The sequence below is a fragment of the Apaloderma vittatum genome, unplaced genomic scaffold (assembly GCF_000703405.1).
Source record: "Apaloderma vittatum isolate BGI_N311 unplaced genomic scaffold, ASM70340v1 scaffold10367, whole genome shotgun sequence".
Taxonomy (NCBI): Eukaryota; Metazoa; Chordata; class Aves; order Trogoniformes; family Trogonidae; genus Apaloderma; species Apaloderma vittatum.
The window spans coordinates 3390-20499 of NW_009725683.1; the positions used below are offsets into that span (position 1 = coordinate 3390).

Genomic DNA, 17110 nt, shown 5'->3' on the forward strand with positions numbered 1-17110 from the left:
CACAGGGCTTCGTGGGATAAGGATTGGGCAGTGTGTTCCTGTTAAAGCACACGATTGTTAGACCACACAGTGCCTCTTTGTGAGCGCACACGCACAGTGAGAGTGGCTGGAATGTGTTTGCTCAGCTGAAAGGCAGTGATGGTGTTGGGGCCAGAACCAGGAATGAAGAGGGCTCCTCACTGGTGTGTGATGGTGCCGTCGCAGCTTTGTGTGATTACAAAAAAGAACAAACCACAGGATAAAGTGAGAGCACTGAAATTTTTATTTATTACCTCTAGGTACCACGAGTTTGACATTAATAGGCAAGACCAGTGAAGGAGCAGCAGTACATTGCATTCAAACCTGAATCTCCAAAGCACCAAAAATGGAGCTAGATTTACTTTTTAATCCTAGAGTCAGCACACTAGTCTGGACTTGCTGCATCTTGTACTGTCCCTAATTTAGTAGTACATTGTTACGCAGTTAGGGGCGTGAGGAAAGAGTCGTGTAGTACCACTTCTACGTCATCATAGGACTACAACATGCACATTCTACTATGTGGCCCAAGCAACAAGAATACAAGTAGAACAGTTACGGGTGGAGACAGATTCATGTTAACATCACCTATGAATTTGTAGAAACCTTTTTGGATGAGTACCTACAGCAGTTCATCAGTTTGTGTGGGAACATTACACGCATGCACGAGTGATACAGTGGAAGACAGAGCAGGAGCGGCAGCAGGACAGAGGACAAAGGTGAAATCTGTGATGGGATGTGCTGGAAATGAGACCTTCCTCAGCTTTCTACAGCGAGTCTCTGCTCTGTTAGCGAGGCCTGCTGGGCAACGGTTTTGTTCTCATGGGTGCGGAGTTTTGATACAACTTCTAGAAACGCCATGCTCTGCACTTCCTTTTGAAGAGGTTCTGGAAAAAGAAATAGTAAAAGAAAACAGGGCTTTGTGTGAGGTGGGCAGAGGAACAGAAGAGCTTGGCAAGCACGAGAAACTTTTCTACTGAACTGCGTACATGTAAGCACACAAACGTGTGTATGCACATAACCTTCATATTTACTTTTTTGAACGGCTTTTGAGGATGGAAAGAAAACCCTCCAGGGCCTGGGGCATGCACAGACTCCACGGATTTCAGGCAGAGATGAATGCTCAACATGAGCCAGCAGCGCACTTATGCAGCCCAGGCGGCCAACCGCATTGTGGGATGTATCAAGAGGAGTGTGGTCAGCAGGTCAAGAGAGGTGATTCTCCCCCTTTACTCTGCTCTTGTGAGACCCCATCTCGAATACTGCGTCCAGTTTTGGTGCCCCCACCATAAGAGGGACGTGGATCTGTTGGAGCGTGTTCAGAGGAGGGCCACAAGGATGATCCAGGGGCTGGAGCACCTCTGCTACCGAGGACAGGCTGTGGGAGCTGGAATTGTTCAGTCCTGGAAAGAGAAGCCTTCGGTGGGACCTAATAGCTGCCTTCCAGTACCTGAAGGGAACCTACGGGAAGGCTGCGGAGGGACTTTTTACAAGAGTGTCCACTGATAGGACAAGGGCAAAGGGGTTTAAGTTGAAGGAGAATAGATTTAGATTGGACCTTAGGAAGAAATTCTTCAGTACGAGGGTAGCAAGACTTTGGAATAAATTGCCCAGAGATGTTGTGGCTGGGCCCTCCCCGGAGGTGTTCAAGGCCAAGCTGGACGGAGCCTTGAGTAGCCTGATCTAGTTGAGAGGTGTCCCTGCCCATCACAGGGAGGTTGGATTAGATGATCTCTAAGGTCCCTTCCAATGTAAGTCATTCTGATTCTATGAATGATGCTGATGCTGCACAGCAGTTGAGAAAATCCACTGGGGTTGCCTTCCAAAACAGAGGCTTAGGAAGTATTTTTAGTGAAAGTATCTTTCTGTTCTATTCCTTAAACTAGCCTGACTTGAACTTAAACTAGCTTGCCTTGAGAAGTTCACTACATCGTTGTTCTGTATCGAATCAGGTCTTTTTCTTTTTTTTATGTGTGGAGCTGTGAAGTGTTTGAGATGCTTAATTGGATGTGTCATCACTTGGTCACTGCTAAATGTCCATTTACCCCATGCTGTGTGTATGTACGCAGCACTGATGTTTTACTTGAAACGGAGACACTGTTTTATGATTTTGATCCTGGGTTACACTGCACTTTGTTTTAATAGGAGAGGTTGGGAGCAACTGATAAAATTAAAAAAAAAAAAAATCAATGCGTTTTCTCAAAGCCCTGTACTCCAGACATCTTGCAGTTGAGGTCCAAAAGAGTTGGGTTTGTTTCATGCTCTGCCCAGGCCATTCCTCTCAGCAACAAACACCTAAATATATTTTTGCTTCCTAGGTGCTGCTGAGGGCCTAATCCCCAGGCTTCCCACAAGAAATCCCAGCCATCTGTTCCAGACAGCTGTGCTGCATGCTATGCACATTTACTTTTTTTACTTTAAATACCAAACTTTCACATTTGTTTCCCTTCCTGCTCACTTTCTTGGTCACGTGTTTTCAGTTTTCTTGCAATCTAACCCCTACCATGTAAGAGCTGAGAGCTGCTGTGCACCTGGGAACCGGTATAAGCAGCGGTGCCAGTGGAGCTGTTGGGGTGGTTGTGCTGTGTAAGCACTTTCTGCTCTTTCTCCTTCTGAGACACCATCGCATTCAAGTAGCTGTTACAGAACAGAATGTCAGGAATTTACTGTGCTTTACAGTGGCTGAATAGTTCTGCTTAACATCCATATTCCTGTGAGCCTGGAGACCCTCACACACGGAAGTGACTGTGCTGGCTACTAATGCTCTGATTTTGCTGATTCTTTGTTCCGTTGTCCTTGTTTTCACCTCTTTCCCGCCATTCTCTCAACTGCAAGAGCAGCTTCCAGATGGCAAAAATTACATATAAGCATGTATCTATTCACTGCTTCACATGCAGCTGTTGGCAATATCAAGTTAGATGTGATGCCACATACCCTGTAACAGAATAGTAACAGCAGCACTCTGTGGAGAATTAGACTTAGAATCATAGAATAGTTAGGTTGAAAAAGACCTTTTAAGATCGAGTCCAGCCATTAACCCAGTGGTGTTAACTTCTCCACGTCTTTTGAATACCTCCAGGGATGGTGACTCCCCCCCTTCCCTGGGCAGCCTGTTTCCAGGGAAGTTTGACAACCCTTTTGATGAAGAAGTTTTTCCTAATATCTGACCTAAACCTCACCTGGTGCAACTTGGGGCCATTTCCTCACATCCTGTCGCTTGTTACTTGGGAGAAGAGATGAACCCCCACACCTCTCTACAGCCTCCTTTCAGGTAGTTGTAGAGACTGATGAGGTCTCCCCTCAGCCTCTTTCTCTCCAGCCTGAACAACCCCAGTTCCCTCAGCCACTTCTCGTAAGACATGCTCTCCGACCCCTCACCAGCTTTGCTGCCCTTATGTGAACACACTCAGGCACCTCAATGTCTTTCTTGTAGTGAGGGGCCCAAAACTGATCACAAAATTTGAGCTGTGGCCTCACCAGTGCCGGGTACAGGGGGTTGAACTTACCAGTAATTAAATCTGTGCAGCCACTTCTAGTCTTTGTGGAACTATACCGGGGTCAATTACTTGAAAATGTCTACACAGGCCTGTTTACAGCAGAATATGGGGACCTGTAAATATAACTGCTCACTGTGTGGAGACAGTGGTGAAAATAAGTGAGAGGCTGGGAGAAAGCTGTATTTTAGTATTTTCACATGTAAAGAGCAGACTTGACTCTCTTATCCCCCTCTCCTTGGTTCAAATAGTTTGTGGTTTGTTGGGTTTTTTTGTTTGTTTGTTTTGGGGAGGGGTTGGGTTTTTTGGGGGTTTTGGTTTGGTTTTTCTTTTTTTTAACTTAAAGGTTAATACCAGGGTCATTCAGTTGTTACTCTCGTGTACTTACTGATTTTGCACAGGTCTTTTCCTCAGGAAGCAGAGCTGAACACAGGGCCAGCCGAATGCTGGGCCTTACCTTTACAGCTGCGTATTGCAGTAACGTGCTGTCTGTTCCCTGAGCCTGGCAGCAGGCTAAGGTGCCGCATGTCTCGGCAAAGCTTATGTGTATTGCAACACTGAGCTCTGTCAGTTGGGTAACCCCAAAAATAAAACCCTTAAGGCAAGACTGCTCCTTATTCTGGTGCAACAGAGACTGGTATTTGACTTTAAATAACTCTGTCAATCTTGCAGGAGGTAAGACTCAGGGAAGGGAAAATGCAAGTGTCAGGCAGAGTTTCGGAGAATGATTATTTTAGTTGGAAGAAGTGGGAATACACGCAAGAACATCTCAGTGAGGCTGAGGGGCAACCTCTCCGGAAAGGCTTCTGCTCTCAAATGGATGGATAATCCCAAGCACAAAATGGCTCAAGGAGGTTGTGAGTAAAAACTAAAGTACGTGTCTCTACATTAAAGTGAATGCTCACTGGGAGCTGAAGCTTGGTAGCAAATTTTGAGCAGAATCTTTTGTACATTAGGATGTATATCCTGCTTTAAACCCAAATATTTGTTCCTTTAAGATGGCAGTAACACAGCATTCACTTCCATGGATGTACGGGTCACCAGTTACATTTACAGTAGGCTTGGTGAACTCTAAGAAAAAAAAAAAGGATTAGAAAGATCAGAGTTTGCAGTGTTCAGCTCTGACATCATGTTAGAGTGTATCCTGCTCATCTTTCAGAGCAACCATGAAGAGTTTTGCCTGCTGGGCCAAGCATGTGAGGGCTGCTAAGGGAAGGACTCTTCCTGGTGGGGGAAGTGTGAGGTTCCCTACTAAAGCAGGATTATAGCTGATGTGCTAAGTACTCATTTGTATGCAGGTGTGTCCTTGCAAATATTACCTGTATCTTTATTTTCTACCATTCCTGTGGGAACTTAAAACAAGCCAGGAGGCTCCTTGCAAAATTCCAGTGAATTTTACTTGATTTAGTTGACCAATTAAAAAAAAAAGCCATCACACAAATTACAGGGAACTTGCAACTAATGGTGAAAATAAAGTTCTTGTTACTTGCATATTTGCCAAGACAGCCTGATACTGTACAGTTTTAGATGCCTTTAATTTCTCCCATCAGTTGAAATTTGAGCCAAATGTATCCTGCAGAAGTCCAATTTCTGTAGTTAGTATCCAAAACCGAGTTAACAGCTTTTCTCTTGACACTGTGCAGTGTCATAGCAAATGGAACCTTTCTGCGTGTATCCAGTGTGAACAGAGAACCAGTCTCAGAATGTGTAAGCACATGCTCTGTGTTCAGGCTAAAAGAGAGAACTAAGTTTAAATAACATAAATCTCTTGGGGAAAGCAGCCTCTCCTGAATACTCACCAGATCCTATAAGGGCACAGATCAGCACCATGGAGTTGTATTTTATTTCTGGAGCACTCCTGTCATCTGAGAGCAGTCTGTGCAGAATCTGAACAAGCTGAGCGTTTTCAAGATCTTTTTCAGCAGTGACTGAAACACAAGTGAAAATCTGTGAATCTTGAAGCTATGCTTGCTTTGATGTTTCTATGTGTTAGCTGTTTGTTGAAACTGGGATCTTTCACCACAGTCGAAGTGGTGCTGTGGTACATAACTCATTGGCATAAAACTGAAGCACATATTAGATGGTATGATGATAGGAATCATGGCTCTTGCTATGCACATGTTTAAATAGCCTCACTGCTTGAAAGGACAATCACAGATTTTAATGATAAAATAGAATTTTTGATGTACAGTGAGCTGATGGGAAAGTCACTAGGCTTTCTAGCTATTTAGGCCAACACCTGCAACATTTCAGCTTTCAAGACTTCCACTGCCTGTTTGCTTTTGGAAATTTGGAAATTCTAAGTACAGATAGTGTAATTCTCGTTTCTATGGTAGAGGGAGCTCAGAATCCATTGTAAAGGCTGAGAAGAAATTCTCAAGATCAGAGTGCGAGTTATTTCCTCTGTAGTTTTCTTGGAAAACTATATACTCAATTCAGACTCAAAACCTTTAAGTGTCTGAAGACAAGACAAAAATGAGGTAGACGATTCATGTGAAAAGAAACATTGTTTTTCATTAAAACAAATTCCTGATGCATTATCAGTGATTTGGAAGTTGAACATAGCAAATGGAAGGGCAAGAGATGAAATCAAGAGCAAAAATATGTCATGTTACTTGTCTAGTTCCTTATCTTAGTTAATAAGCATGCAAATAGGATAAAAAAAGAAATCTCTGTTGGGAGTTTACCTTTTTGTCTGGTAAGCTGAGGTCGTACAAAAACAGGTCAAGACACTAGAAGGCAGGTGATTGTCTCTGCCTTTGTATGGCAACTCTTGCAGCTATTTCTGTGGAACTTAAGACATTTGGGGGTCACCAGCCACCCCTGTGTGTGTTCTCTAGCTCTCACTAATTAGGTAAGTGAAAGTTTTACTCTTATAAGCCCTCTGAAAAGGGACTAACCATTCCTGTGTAGGAATGTAGTCAGGTCACAGTGTCTCTACTCTCAAGGATGATTTTTATTAAATGTTAGCCTTCCAGGTTTTACCCAAAATCTGCAAGTTACATTGAAGGGCTTTTCTAGATCATGGAGTCACCTAAGAAAATGATGGAGCAGACACTGTTACCAACAAGCTCCAGTTTGTGTGCCTGTGTCTGCATGAACTGTCACATATTTCCATGCTACTGGAAGAAAGGCAGGCAGAAGGAGGAGGCTGTTGTATGGTGCAAAAGAAACTCGCACAACTCTCCCTCTGTGACTTCTCTTGGGCACAAACTGGAAAGAAAACAGGTAAGAGTTAACCACTGGGATACTCACCTAACTCTAAAGCTGCTATTAATGCCAGTGCAACGAGAGCTTCGTTTTGCATTATTACATGTTCACTGGTTGCCATGGTTACTAAATGCTTGATGCCACCACTCTGTACAATGGTCCTAATTACATCCTAAAATAAATAACATAGAAGTGAACAAATTCTGCATTGCATACAAACTGAGTTTAACTAACAAATTTGTCATGGATGCTCTGTTATCTTTGGGTAAGGATACTCGTTGGCTCTATGCATGTATCGCCACTTTACACACAGATGTGGGCCTATCAATTATGTGTTACTCGGGAAGTATAAGATACAACCTGGAAAGCCAAGCCTGTTAACCACATGACTAAGTTAAGCCACAGATAACTAACTCTTTTTCCAGGTCATGTTGTGTAACTCAAGTTCTCATCAATCACCTAATGAGTCCATTCTTTTATGTTTGAACTCAGCTGGTGTTCAAAGGTAATTAGTTTTTCCTTCTTTATGTCGTGATGTTCCGAGCAATTTATCAAAAGCACCCAACCAAAAGTTGCCCAGTATCTAGAAAATGAAATTTGCTGGCTGGTTTAAATGGCTTTAAAGCAGTTTAAAAATGCATGCCTGGGATTCTGTCTTCAAGTCCAAAATGAGATCCAACATACACATGACAAAGGATGAATAAAAATTTCTGGTGCCTGAAAGTCTTCAGTTACTTGTTAATTATAATTAACAAGTAAATTTGCACCCAATGTTTTCACCATCGTATATCCTAAAAATACTTGAAAAACATTTGCCTGAAAATCATGAGTTGGCATGTTGAACGGAAACTGCTCAAGGAAATGTGGTTTGATTGTATTAATTTTTATTTGTTCTGTGGGTGCACAAAGTTTTGAAATAGTAGTTATTTCTCAAAATAAGAATCTGATTTAAATTTTTAATCAATGTGTTGAATTTCCATTTAAAGCACACACCCCTTTCTGACTCCAGCCACTAGCTAAAACTCATGATACATGTGTTTAGACTGATTTATGTGGCCGTGCCTGCACAGGGTGGGCAGTGACATTCTTTAAGCAAGGAAATGGACACCATGTCGTGGTTTAACCCCAAGCATAATGCCGTTGCTCACCACCTGAGCCTCTGCTCCTTCCTGAGGCTCGATCCCCCAGTTACATACTGAGCGTGATGTCGCACGCTACCGAATATCCCCTCAGCCAGTTTGGGTCCTGCTGTGCCCACTCCCAGCTTCTTGTGAAAATTAATCCTATTGGAGCTGATCCCAGGACACACAAATCTTAATCCTTGAAAAGTGAAATGTTTTTAGATAATCATACTGAGGATGCTTAGTGGCACAAGTCACAGCCTAACAACTCCATTTCACCTTTTAAACCCTCCTCCCACGAATGACATAATGTATGCAAGAATGTAAATATTTTTATATACTTCCTTACTTGCATTCATGTGTTTTACTGTTTGTGATTTTCTTGTGGAACTCCAAAGTCATTCTGAGACTTCATGGAATGATCTGGGAAACTGCTAATTTCTATTTGAATTGGTGTGACATTTTTGCTATAAAGTCTTGGGAATCAATTAGCACCTTTGACATCCTTTTTTAATTTATTTTGTAGGTTAATATAAGCCTCTAAGAGGCAGCACCAAACAGGTAGATGACAGCAGTCAGGTTTAGCGCTAGTGTAGTGTAACTCACAAATACCTACTCCATTTTTTTTTTTTTTTTTTTTAGAATGAGATATAAGTTTTCTAAACTACTGTTGCCTCTATAAATAACTGCCTCAAATTCTTTAAAATTAAAAACCAAATTCAAATCTGATGTGCTGTGGAGAACCATACAGTTGTACACATATTCAAACCTAGAGGGCAGTAAAAGCATCCAGAAAACCCACCCTCCCTCCTCTGTTTTCCAGTCAAGTTTCCTCTAGGAGGACACAGACAACACAAAAGTTACACTGTGATGATCCTGTTAACTTCTGCATTAATATCTATTTGATAGCCTCAATAGTGTCTCTGTATTTAGAAGTGAATTCTTTTTTTCCCTAGAGAGTACTGATAAAAACTTGTATCTCTGGTGGTATATGCTACCTATGCATGCATCTTGGGGACTGGGTGGAGGGGGGAAGGTGTATACAGAAAAAAATGAGAACTCTGAAAAAAATGAAACCTGACCAGTTTTAGAGGCTGAACGTAAAACAGAGAATGGGCATTAGAAAGAGACAGTAATATTAGAAATCAGCAAAGATGACACAGATGTTAGTCCATCCTAGTCCAACCCCCCTGCCAAAGCAGGATCACCTAGAGTTTGTCACACAGGAACGATTTACATCTTGGTTTTTGGAGAGGCTCAGGACAGACCGGATCTATCATATGTTTTTCACTTTGTAAATGTCAGGCACAAATGAAGAGGTCCCTGTTAAGGTCTGAGTTCTCCACACTTGCTACTGAAGCTCAGTCATGCAGTCTGTGTTCAAATCAGTGAATGCATTAAGTGAAGTCTGAACCTGAAACAGGTTGTTTCCAGAGAAAATGCTTTTGTCCTTTCTAAGGCTGTTTAATACTCTTCTGAGCAAGGGCAGTGGACTTGAACTGCTTTTGTAAAAGTGTTTGGTTGATGCGAAGGTGAGGGAAGTGATAGAACTCATCTGTCCCACAGATTCTCTTAATTTCATAACCTTTTCCATGTACAAGCAAGCTTTTGTTAGAGTCTAGAATAAATTATCTCTAATGACCTGTTAAGACTCCTAAAATTCTGAAATATCCAATACGAAGAATAGGAGGACAAACTATTTCTGTCTGTCAGTTTTACATATAGCAAGATCATAACAACTGAGTGCAATGATTCTTCATATACAGCATCATTAAAACGTAGAAAATATGGCATATTTAACGTCTGTGGGATACAACTAAAAAAAATTAATCAGGACTTAGACACGTGAATCCTAACAGTGTTCCTTTAACTGGCTTGCCATTCCGAAATTGTTTTGCTTTGTTTCTTTTTCTGAAGTTATGTAGTTGCAGTGAGCATTTAAACCTGTTGCTTCTGTGTGACTGGTAGGTCCCAGCAGCAGAGGAGAGGTAACACGTGAATTAACCACTCTGGCTTTCTAGAAGGATTATGTCCTGGACGGCTGAGCTACCACTACCGAGTGCAGAGGTCTGCCTTAGTTCTTACACGCTGACTTTTTTCACCACTAACTTACTTTTGATTTGCTGTGTCGTATAAGTGCAGAAAGTAGTCTGTTGGACTCTCCCATCACACCTGCGTGATCCTTGGCTTCACACCACTCCACCAATCGCTCCACCAGTTTTACGTTTTTGCCCAGCTGTTCAGCTGCTTCTGCTACATGATGCCGGAGCCAAGAACACAACAAAAAAGTTGTCACTTTTTAAAGCAAGTGCGAGAAGAATAAGCTGAAAGTTACTAACTAGAAGGAGTTTGTTAAATAGAACTTCACTAGCTTGTACTAACAGTGGGAGAAGGCTAGGTTGCATGGAAGCAAGTTAAGCCACACAAAATAGAAACAACACAGAAAACCATTCATAATCTGTTTTTTTAAAACAACTTATCAGCCCAGTTGATAAGGTTTGTGTATTGATTAAGAATAGGCAAAAATACAGGTGATGTCACACCCCCAGGTGAGCTAGATCAAAAATTTAAACCCAAGAGGGATGGCTAGAAGGAAGAACTGTGATCGGTCAACTGGGTTTTCTAGACTATAAGTCACACAAGTTTCTTCAATTAATTTCTATTTCACATCTAATAACTTTGCTAGAACTAGAATGGATCTTGACAAAAATCTGCAGGACTGGGTCAAAAATAAATACTTGGCTACTTTATCTCATTAACTACTTCTCAGTTTTATAAATCTTGATTTTATAAATCCTCATCCTGGAACAAACCATTAAACTAAAAGATGCTTATTCAGTTTGAAATTGCAGTTTATCAATTAACAAGTGCATTAGTCTGTTCCAAAGAACTGGATACAGCCAGCAAACGCAGTAAGTGAACAACAAAGCAGGAGTGGTAGCTTAAAACACTCACGCCTCAATACATACTCATAATGTGACAGTGTAGGAGAGTTCTGCAGTACAAAAAGTAAATAAGCATTTGACACCTATTCTGAGGGTCCTTGGTAGTCAGTTTAGGAGTTCTGAAAAAAAATCAGCCCACACTCCTCTCTCTTTGCATATGTATTAGATTCATTCCAAGACTTGAGGATAAAATTTTAAAAACCCCTCTGCTTCTCTCTTGTAAGAATCTTGGCAGCGTATCACAGGCTGAACCAAAAAGAATCACTTAACATACAGAACAGTTTATTTTTACCTTGTGCATCTATTAACATTCTTAATGTTCCCAGCAGCTTGAATTGCACAGGGGGCATCTCCGATCTGAGAAATTTCAATACAGCTTCTGCAACACCAGCTGATAGCATCTTAGCCTTATTTACAACTGCATGAATAAAGAACAGGGATGATCTCAAGAACATTTCTGGAAGATGCCATTTATTTCCAAGATGGTCTTGAAGCAAGTTTTCAGACAAGGTTTGAAAAATAGCTTGTGAGCAGAGACTTCAGGAAACGTGAGTGTGTGTTGATAATATTGCATTGTAGAAAACTCTGATATAATTGTTAATACACAGGTGTGAAATTAAGTGCTTTTTCCTAGCACGTACATCTCATTTTCAGTGTTTGGCCTGAACCTAAACTGAAGGCCAGACCTTTTCCCCCCATCTAGGAAAGGCATCTTCCACAATATGCATCAAGTAGAGCCAAGGCTGGTACTTGTACCTCAGAACTTCTCTGATTCCCTGTTTCACATAGGTAAAGGAACTAAAGTACTTAATTGGCAGAATAATGTCTTACCCAGTTCCAATACTTTATACAAACAGCACTGTGGCCTGACATGTCTGGAGCCTGTAGTCCTTGTATTGCCCTCCCAAACTCTCTTTCATCCTCTCCTCTAGTTTTTGTTCTCCATTTTCATAGAATCATAGAATGGCCTAGGCTGGAAGGGACCTTAGAGATCATCTAGTTCAACCTCTCTGGTTTTTTGGGCAGGGACACCACCTCTCGATTAGACCTGGCAACACATGGGGACCGAGTGGGAAATGAAGCCGCGACCTCGGTGTTGGTCCTTGTTGCCAGCACCGCGCTCAAGCCACTGAGCTAACCAGCCCCCAATAATTTTCATGGAGCTCTCTGAAATATATGTAAAGGTGGAAACTTGGTCCAATAATAGTAGCTACAATTAATTAGAAAAAAGCACTTATTTCACATTTGAAGTAGTGTTTAATAAGTGGTTCATCACTGCAACCAGTTATTACTTGTTCATTTTTCTGTAACAATATACATGAAATCTCTGGCAGATGTCCTTGAGCATAGGCTACAAGGAAGCTTGCTGACCGGTGGAGGCTAATAGAATTACTCACCTGAGAAGGGTAAGCAAACGGCATACCACTAAAGCGGCATGGGTTTAGTTATGTATACACAATCATTTTTTGAATGTTAGTGTCAAAGTTGAAAATAGTAAACCAAGGTTTAATAGATGAAAGATTTATTTTTGGCTTGGTGCGAGAAAGCTTACACAAGCACTACAGACTTGCTTCATTTTTATGTGCATGTGCTCTGCCTTTTATGCTTGGGTAATCAAAACTCATACAAATTAAGTTATTAAAAATGACAAAATCAGCATTCAGTTCATTGCCTACAAACAGTAACTAATTGCGATAGGCTGGCTATTCTAACAGTCTACCTCCGGTTCCAATTTGGGAATTATCAAAGCCTCAGGAAGTTGCTGTAAGATGCAGTGTTTCAACAAAGCGGGCTCTACCCTCTGGCAGTCCATAGGCCTGTGATGTATTTAAAACTGCTTGTCACAACTGCTGCGCAAAAGATGTAAAAATAAGATGGGCCTGAATGAACATCAGCAGCCTGACCTGCCTCTAGGACTGTTGGCCAGTTCTCCCACCCTCGTACCCTGGGGAGGTGCAGTGGGAGAACAGAATTTCACCTTTGGGTGATCAGCAATGCAAAGTGAGGCTTACCAGGAATGGCCAGGTTTCTGAGAGCGCTCAGTGCCGCGTGCTGCACCGTTACATTTCCATCCTCCACATGTCTGTCTAGCAGATCCATCAGCTTTTGAACTATGCCATTATCCACCATATGGATGCAGTTTCCATCTGTGAGAGATGAGACAAGTCACTTGTGAATGTAAGGTTATTACTATGATTTTTAAAAGAGCTTTTTAAAAATAGAAGGGATATTTCTTGCTCTGTTCTAGATTTCATTGTTGAGAACTTGACCACCATCATCAATAAGAGTTGCAGCGCTCATGACAAATGTAGAACAGTGAGACATGCAAAAGTGGTTTGTTTGTTTGCTTTTTTTTATGTTGCTGTATAGCTTAATACCAGCTCTACCACATCACTTAGTTTTTGTTTGTAGCTGTACAGACAGTATGACAGAAGGGCACAGATAAATTTTATATAAGCTATTGTGGCATATTCTTACCATTTCTGGCAAAATTTGCAATAGCCAATGCTCCTGCAAGCTGTAGCTGATGGCTATTGGAAGGAATCCATGAAAGTACTCTTTGGAACACGCTGCCTTTTCCTCCTTCAAATAACTTTTGCATGGATTCATCTGAGGTAAAAAGGATAGAGAGCAAACCAATAAAATGTTTGTTAGGGAAAATTCTTCTCTTTATATTTGTGAAGCTCTGCTGGCTTCACTCCAGTCCTGCATTGTGATAAAAGACAAAATCTGGCCCATTAAGCGTTAACTGGCAGGTAGTACGTCCTCTAGGTTACTTAAGAAATTAATAATTTCAGTAGCCAGACGGTGTTACCAGTGTCTGCTGTAGCTTTGCAGAAGATAGTGACACAGTGTACTTACCTCCAAGCAATAATAAAACCATAAGATCAGAAGCTGTTTTAAGCTCTGCCATATCATCCTCTTTGTCACTGTCCACAGTCTTCTGGACAATCTCAAGTAAGCACTCCACCAAGCCTGCTTCAACCAGCTGAAGTTTAATGACGTCTGCAGAACAGCATGGATAACAGGAGTCACAATCATGATTTTAAATACGTCTATTGTACATACATGCAGGGCAGAACTGTGAAAAAAAGTAGTGATGTCAATGGTTTCACCGACAGCTTGTATAGGTAAAACTGCAGCTTCTTTATTTTAAATTCTTGGAGCCAACTTCTGTTATTATTCATTTACCAGGCCATCCCTTTAGAGCACAACTGTACACTGAAGCTGTGCGGAGCTGCTCTCCATCTCTCAAAAATGGGGATATTTCTCTGTGGCAAACTTCTGGCATCTCAATTGTCACACAGAGGGCTTGTAAGGACTATGCTGTGTTTGGGCTTTCCAAAGACTTTGGACTATGTTGCAGAACAAATGTAGGGTTTCTTATTATATTTCATGTACAGAAGAGCTACTGATTTCACCACAACATGCCAGTAAAAAATATAAAACTTTTGGATGAAATCTCTGAGCGAGTAATCACCCGTTTCTTTTAGCTGAGCCAAGATTTCTGCCATTCATTGAAAGGGGTGCAGGAAGAGTACAGTAAAGCCAAATCCAAAAGACTGGGTTGGGAGAGAAATTTGTTGTGATTGAAGAAAAGCTGGAAACTGATGAGGCAAACTGATCTCTTAGTTGTTATTGGCAACAAGGCTCAACAGAGAAGGTGACAAACATGTCTTTCAGGTGGTGACGTAGGACTCAGGAACAATATTTTTACCCTGTGAACTCGGAACTGAGAATCTCCTTTACAAGCCTCAGCTCCATTTCTGTTACGTGGGAATGGCAGGTCATCTGCCGCTGTTATGTCTTTTTGTTGCTTGACCATGGTTCTGGTAGGTTTTGCACACTGATTTTAGAAAGCACAGTTGTGAGCCTCTGCAGAAATATACAAACAAATGGATTTCTCTTAGCTTTCTCTTAGCACTTTAAAAATAGGGAGTTTAACCCAAGTTAAAATATGTTTAAAGGCCAAAGCTTTGGAACTATTTTTTTTCCCCCATATAGTTTCTAAGCAACAGTTGGGTGAGGAAGAGTGTTCTACCTCTGGTGAAGGATGAGTCTGACTCCGTCTCTGTTTCCTGTTGTCACTAGGCGTTTTTCCTGAGTGAAAAACTCTTTTTTCCTCTAAGAATGGCTGACCTTCTCATGAACTTTGTTAGGGAATGCAAAATATCTGGTTGGGATTGTTTTAAATAGGTGTTTTTGCACTGAGGTACTTTTAACAAAGAGAGTTCCCTTAGTTACAGAATACCAGGTTGCAGGTGTTCTGTGATTTGAAATACAAATTGCTACACCAGCTGTGCTTAAACAACAACAGAACCAACTCCAAAACTCCCAACCACCAAAATCTAGACTCTGCAAATAGTTAATTTAGATGTATGAGCTACAATCAAAAGCATTTCAACAGTACCAGCACCAGTATGCTTTGAAGGCATAGTGGAAGAGTTCAGCTGATTCCCTTATAACATGCAAGCACCTGTGATATGTTCAGCAGCAATAAATGTATCAAATTTTATTGTGACTATAAACCAATCTCAGAAGAATGAAGCATTTGAACTGAAATATGTCAAACCCATGAAAGGTTTGACCCAATTCTGATTCAGGCTTCAAGGCTTGGAACTATCTTAGAGCAGCTTGTAATTATTATACAATAAATGAATATGTTTTGGCAAAATGTGCATTTTTAAAACTAAAAACAAAGGAATTCTGTTTTCACATACCGCTTAAAAGACAAAATAACTTTTCCAATTGAAGTAAGATTATCTTAATTTACACTATGTAAAACAGACACCAACAGAATACATGTGTACGACAGAATAGGATGAAACCTAAGTTTTAGAGTTTACAATTCTACCTAATAAGCTTTAATGCTGAGGTGATTAAAATGAGGTTATAGAGTCATCGAATACTGTCACGTCTTTCATACTTCGAACTGCTTCCCACTTCAGTCCAGCTCCACCTGTTAACTTTCTTCATTTTCTTTAAAGGCAGATGGTAGATGATACAAATCAGCCAGAACGCCTTTGGGAGGAACATCCCAGAGGGTGGTTGGACACGCATCACTTCCCACTCTGGCTTGAGCAGTGAATGAAACTCCAGGTCTCCTGGGGGTACCATAATACAGGCTGCCCAGCACCCGCGTTAAATTCGTATGGTGTCTCAAGGAACAGCAGGGGGAGAGCATCCAGCTCTTAGCTCTGCAATTAATGTGCCCCTCGCAAAAATAACACCATAGGGAATGGAACCACCCGTGTTTCTGTGACCCCAGGAAATGACGTAATAACTGATGTCGTGGTGCTGTAACGGACTATGAATGCTTGAGCTGGTGTTTTGCAGACAAATGTCATAAAGCCTTCTAAAAAGAAGTTTTTGATGTTCCCATTGTGAGTACAGGGAAATAAAATACCATCATATGCAGAGTGAATCAGAGGTAGAATTAGCATCAGCGTTCTGTTGGCTCCTGTCCTGCTCAGACAATTAAGACCTATTCACTTTATATGAAGCTATCAACACAAGGATCAGCAATAGCAGCTTCTGAATGAGGCAACCAGTTACTCTGCATTTAGTCCCTGAAAAAGACACTGATGTATCAAAATACACGTAAGGGAATGAATAAGAAGTAGTGTAAGAAAAAAAAATAAATTCTCACCATTTTCTGCCAGCGGAGCCAAAACTTCAAAAATCATTTCTTTTTTATCATGTTCTATTTGTTTCTTGAACAGCTTCACAAGCTCTTCAGCAATGTTTGTGTAGGCAAACTGCTCTTTACTTGACTCTGTGAAGCAAAAGGAAAAATTCAGTATCAAGTAAACAAACCACATCAAAAGGTAAGACTATTTTTTTCTTTTTGTTACCAGGTTCATTCAGTGAGATGACTAGTAGTGCTCTTCACAGACAAGAACAATGGACCCATGCTTGTCACTAAATGAAACGAATAATGTCTTACACTTGAAGTGTACTGATTTGAATTAATTGTGATTAAGGCTGTTAAAAATATATAAATACATGATCAAGGCTCTTGGAGATGTTTCTGCCCAACAGAATGTAAAGGTAGCTATAGAAACAGTTACATTACAAAAATATTAGGTCTTTGATTCCCCTCAGCTTAACAGGAAGTCTAGCAGATTGTATATTACATTTTCTGTGGGAGAGACAAAGAGTTGTACTGAACGCTTTAATATTTGCACGGCTTCATGATGGTGCCATTTCCTTTGAAATTGCGCATAGCTGTTGCAGCGCCATTTCATACCACACAGATAGCTTTACAGATGGGCTGGTTTTCTACCAGGAGGTTAGCCAGCAGATACCGGTTCTTCAAATCCAG

The 17110-nt window shown here is 41.1% G+C and overlaps 1 protein-coding gene across 1 annotated transcript in view; it reads right to left on the bottom strand.

Moving 5' to 3' along the window:
• Positions 1 to 239: 239 nt before the first annotated feature.
• RAP1GDS1 (RAP1, GTP-GDP dissociation stimulator 1) overlaps positions 240 to 17110 on the bottom strand; it is a 29627-nt gene continuing 12756 nt past the window's right edge. The window contains exons 4-12 of the mRNA XM_009872991.1: positions 16436 to 16561; positions 13648 to 13791; positions 13264 to 13395; positions 12798 to 12932; positions 11078 to 11203; positions 9954 to 10093; positions 6765 to 6891; positions 5309 to 5437; positions 240 to 902 (exon numbers count right to left, since the gene is read on the bottom strand). Coding sequence (XP_009871293.1) covers positions 775 to 902; positions 5309 to 5437; positions 6765 to 6891; positions 9954 to 10093; positions 11078 to 11203; positions 12798 to 12932; positions 13264 to 13395; positions 13648 to 13791; positions 16436 to 16561 — 1187 coding nt within the window. The 3' untranslated portion in view covers positions 240 to 774. The remainder of the gene's footprint in view (positions 903 to 5308; positions 5438 to 6764; positions 6892 to 9953; positions 10094 to 11077; positions 11204 to 12797; positions 12933 to 13263; positions 13396 to 13647; positions 13792 to 16435; positions 16562 to 17110) is intronic.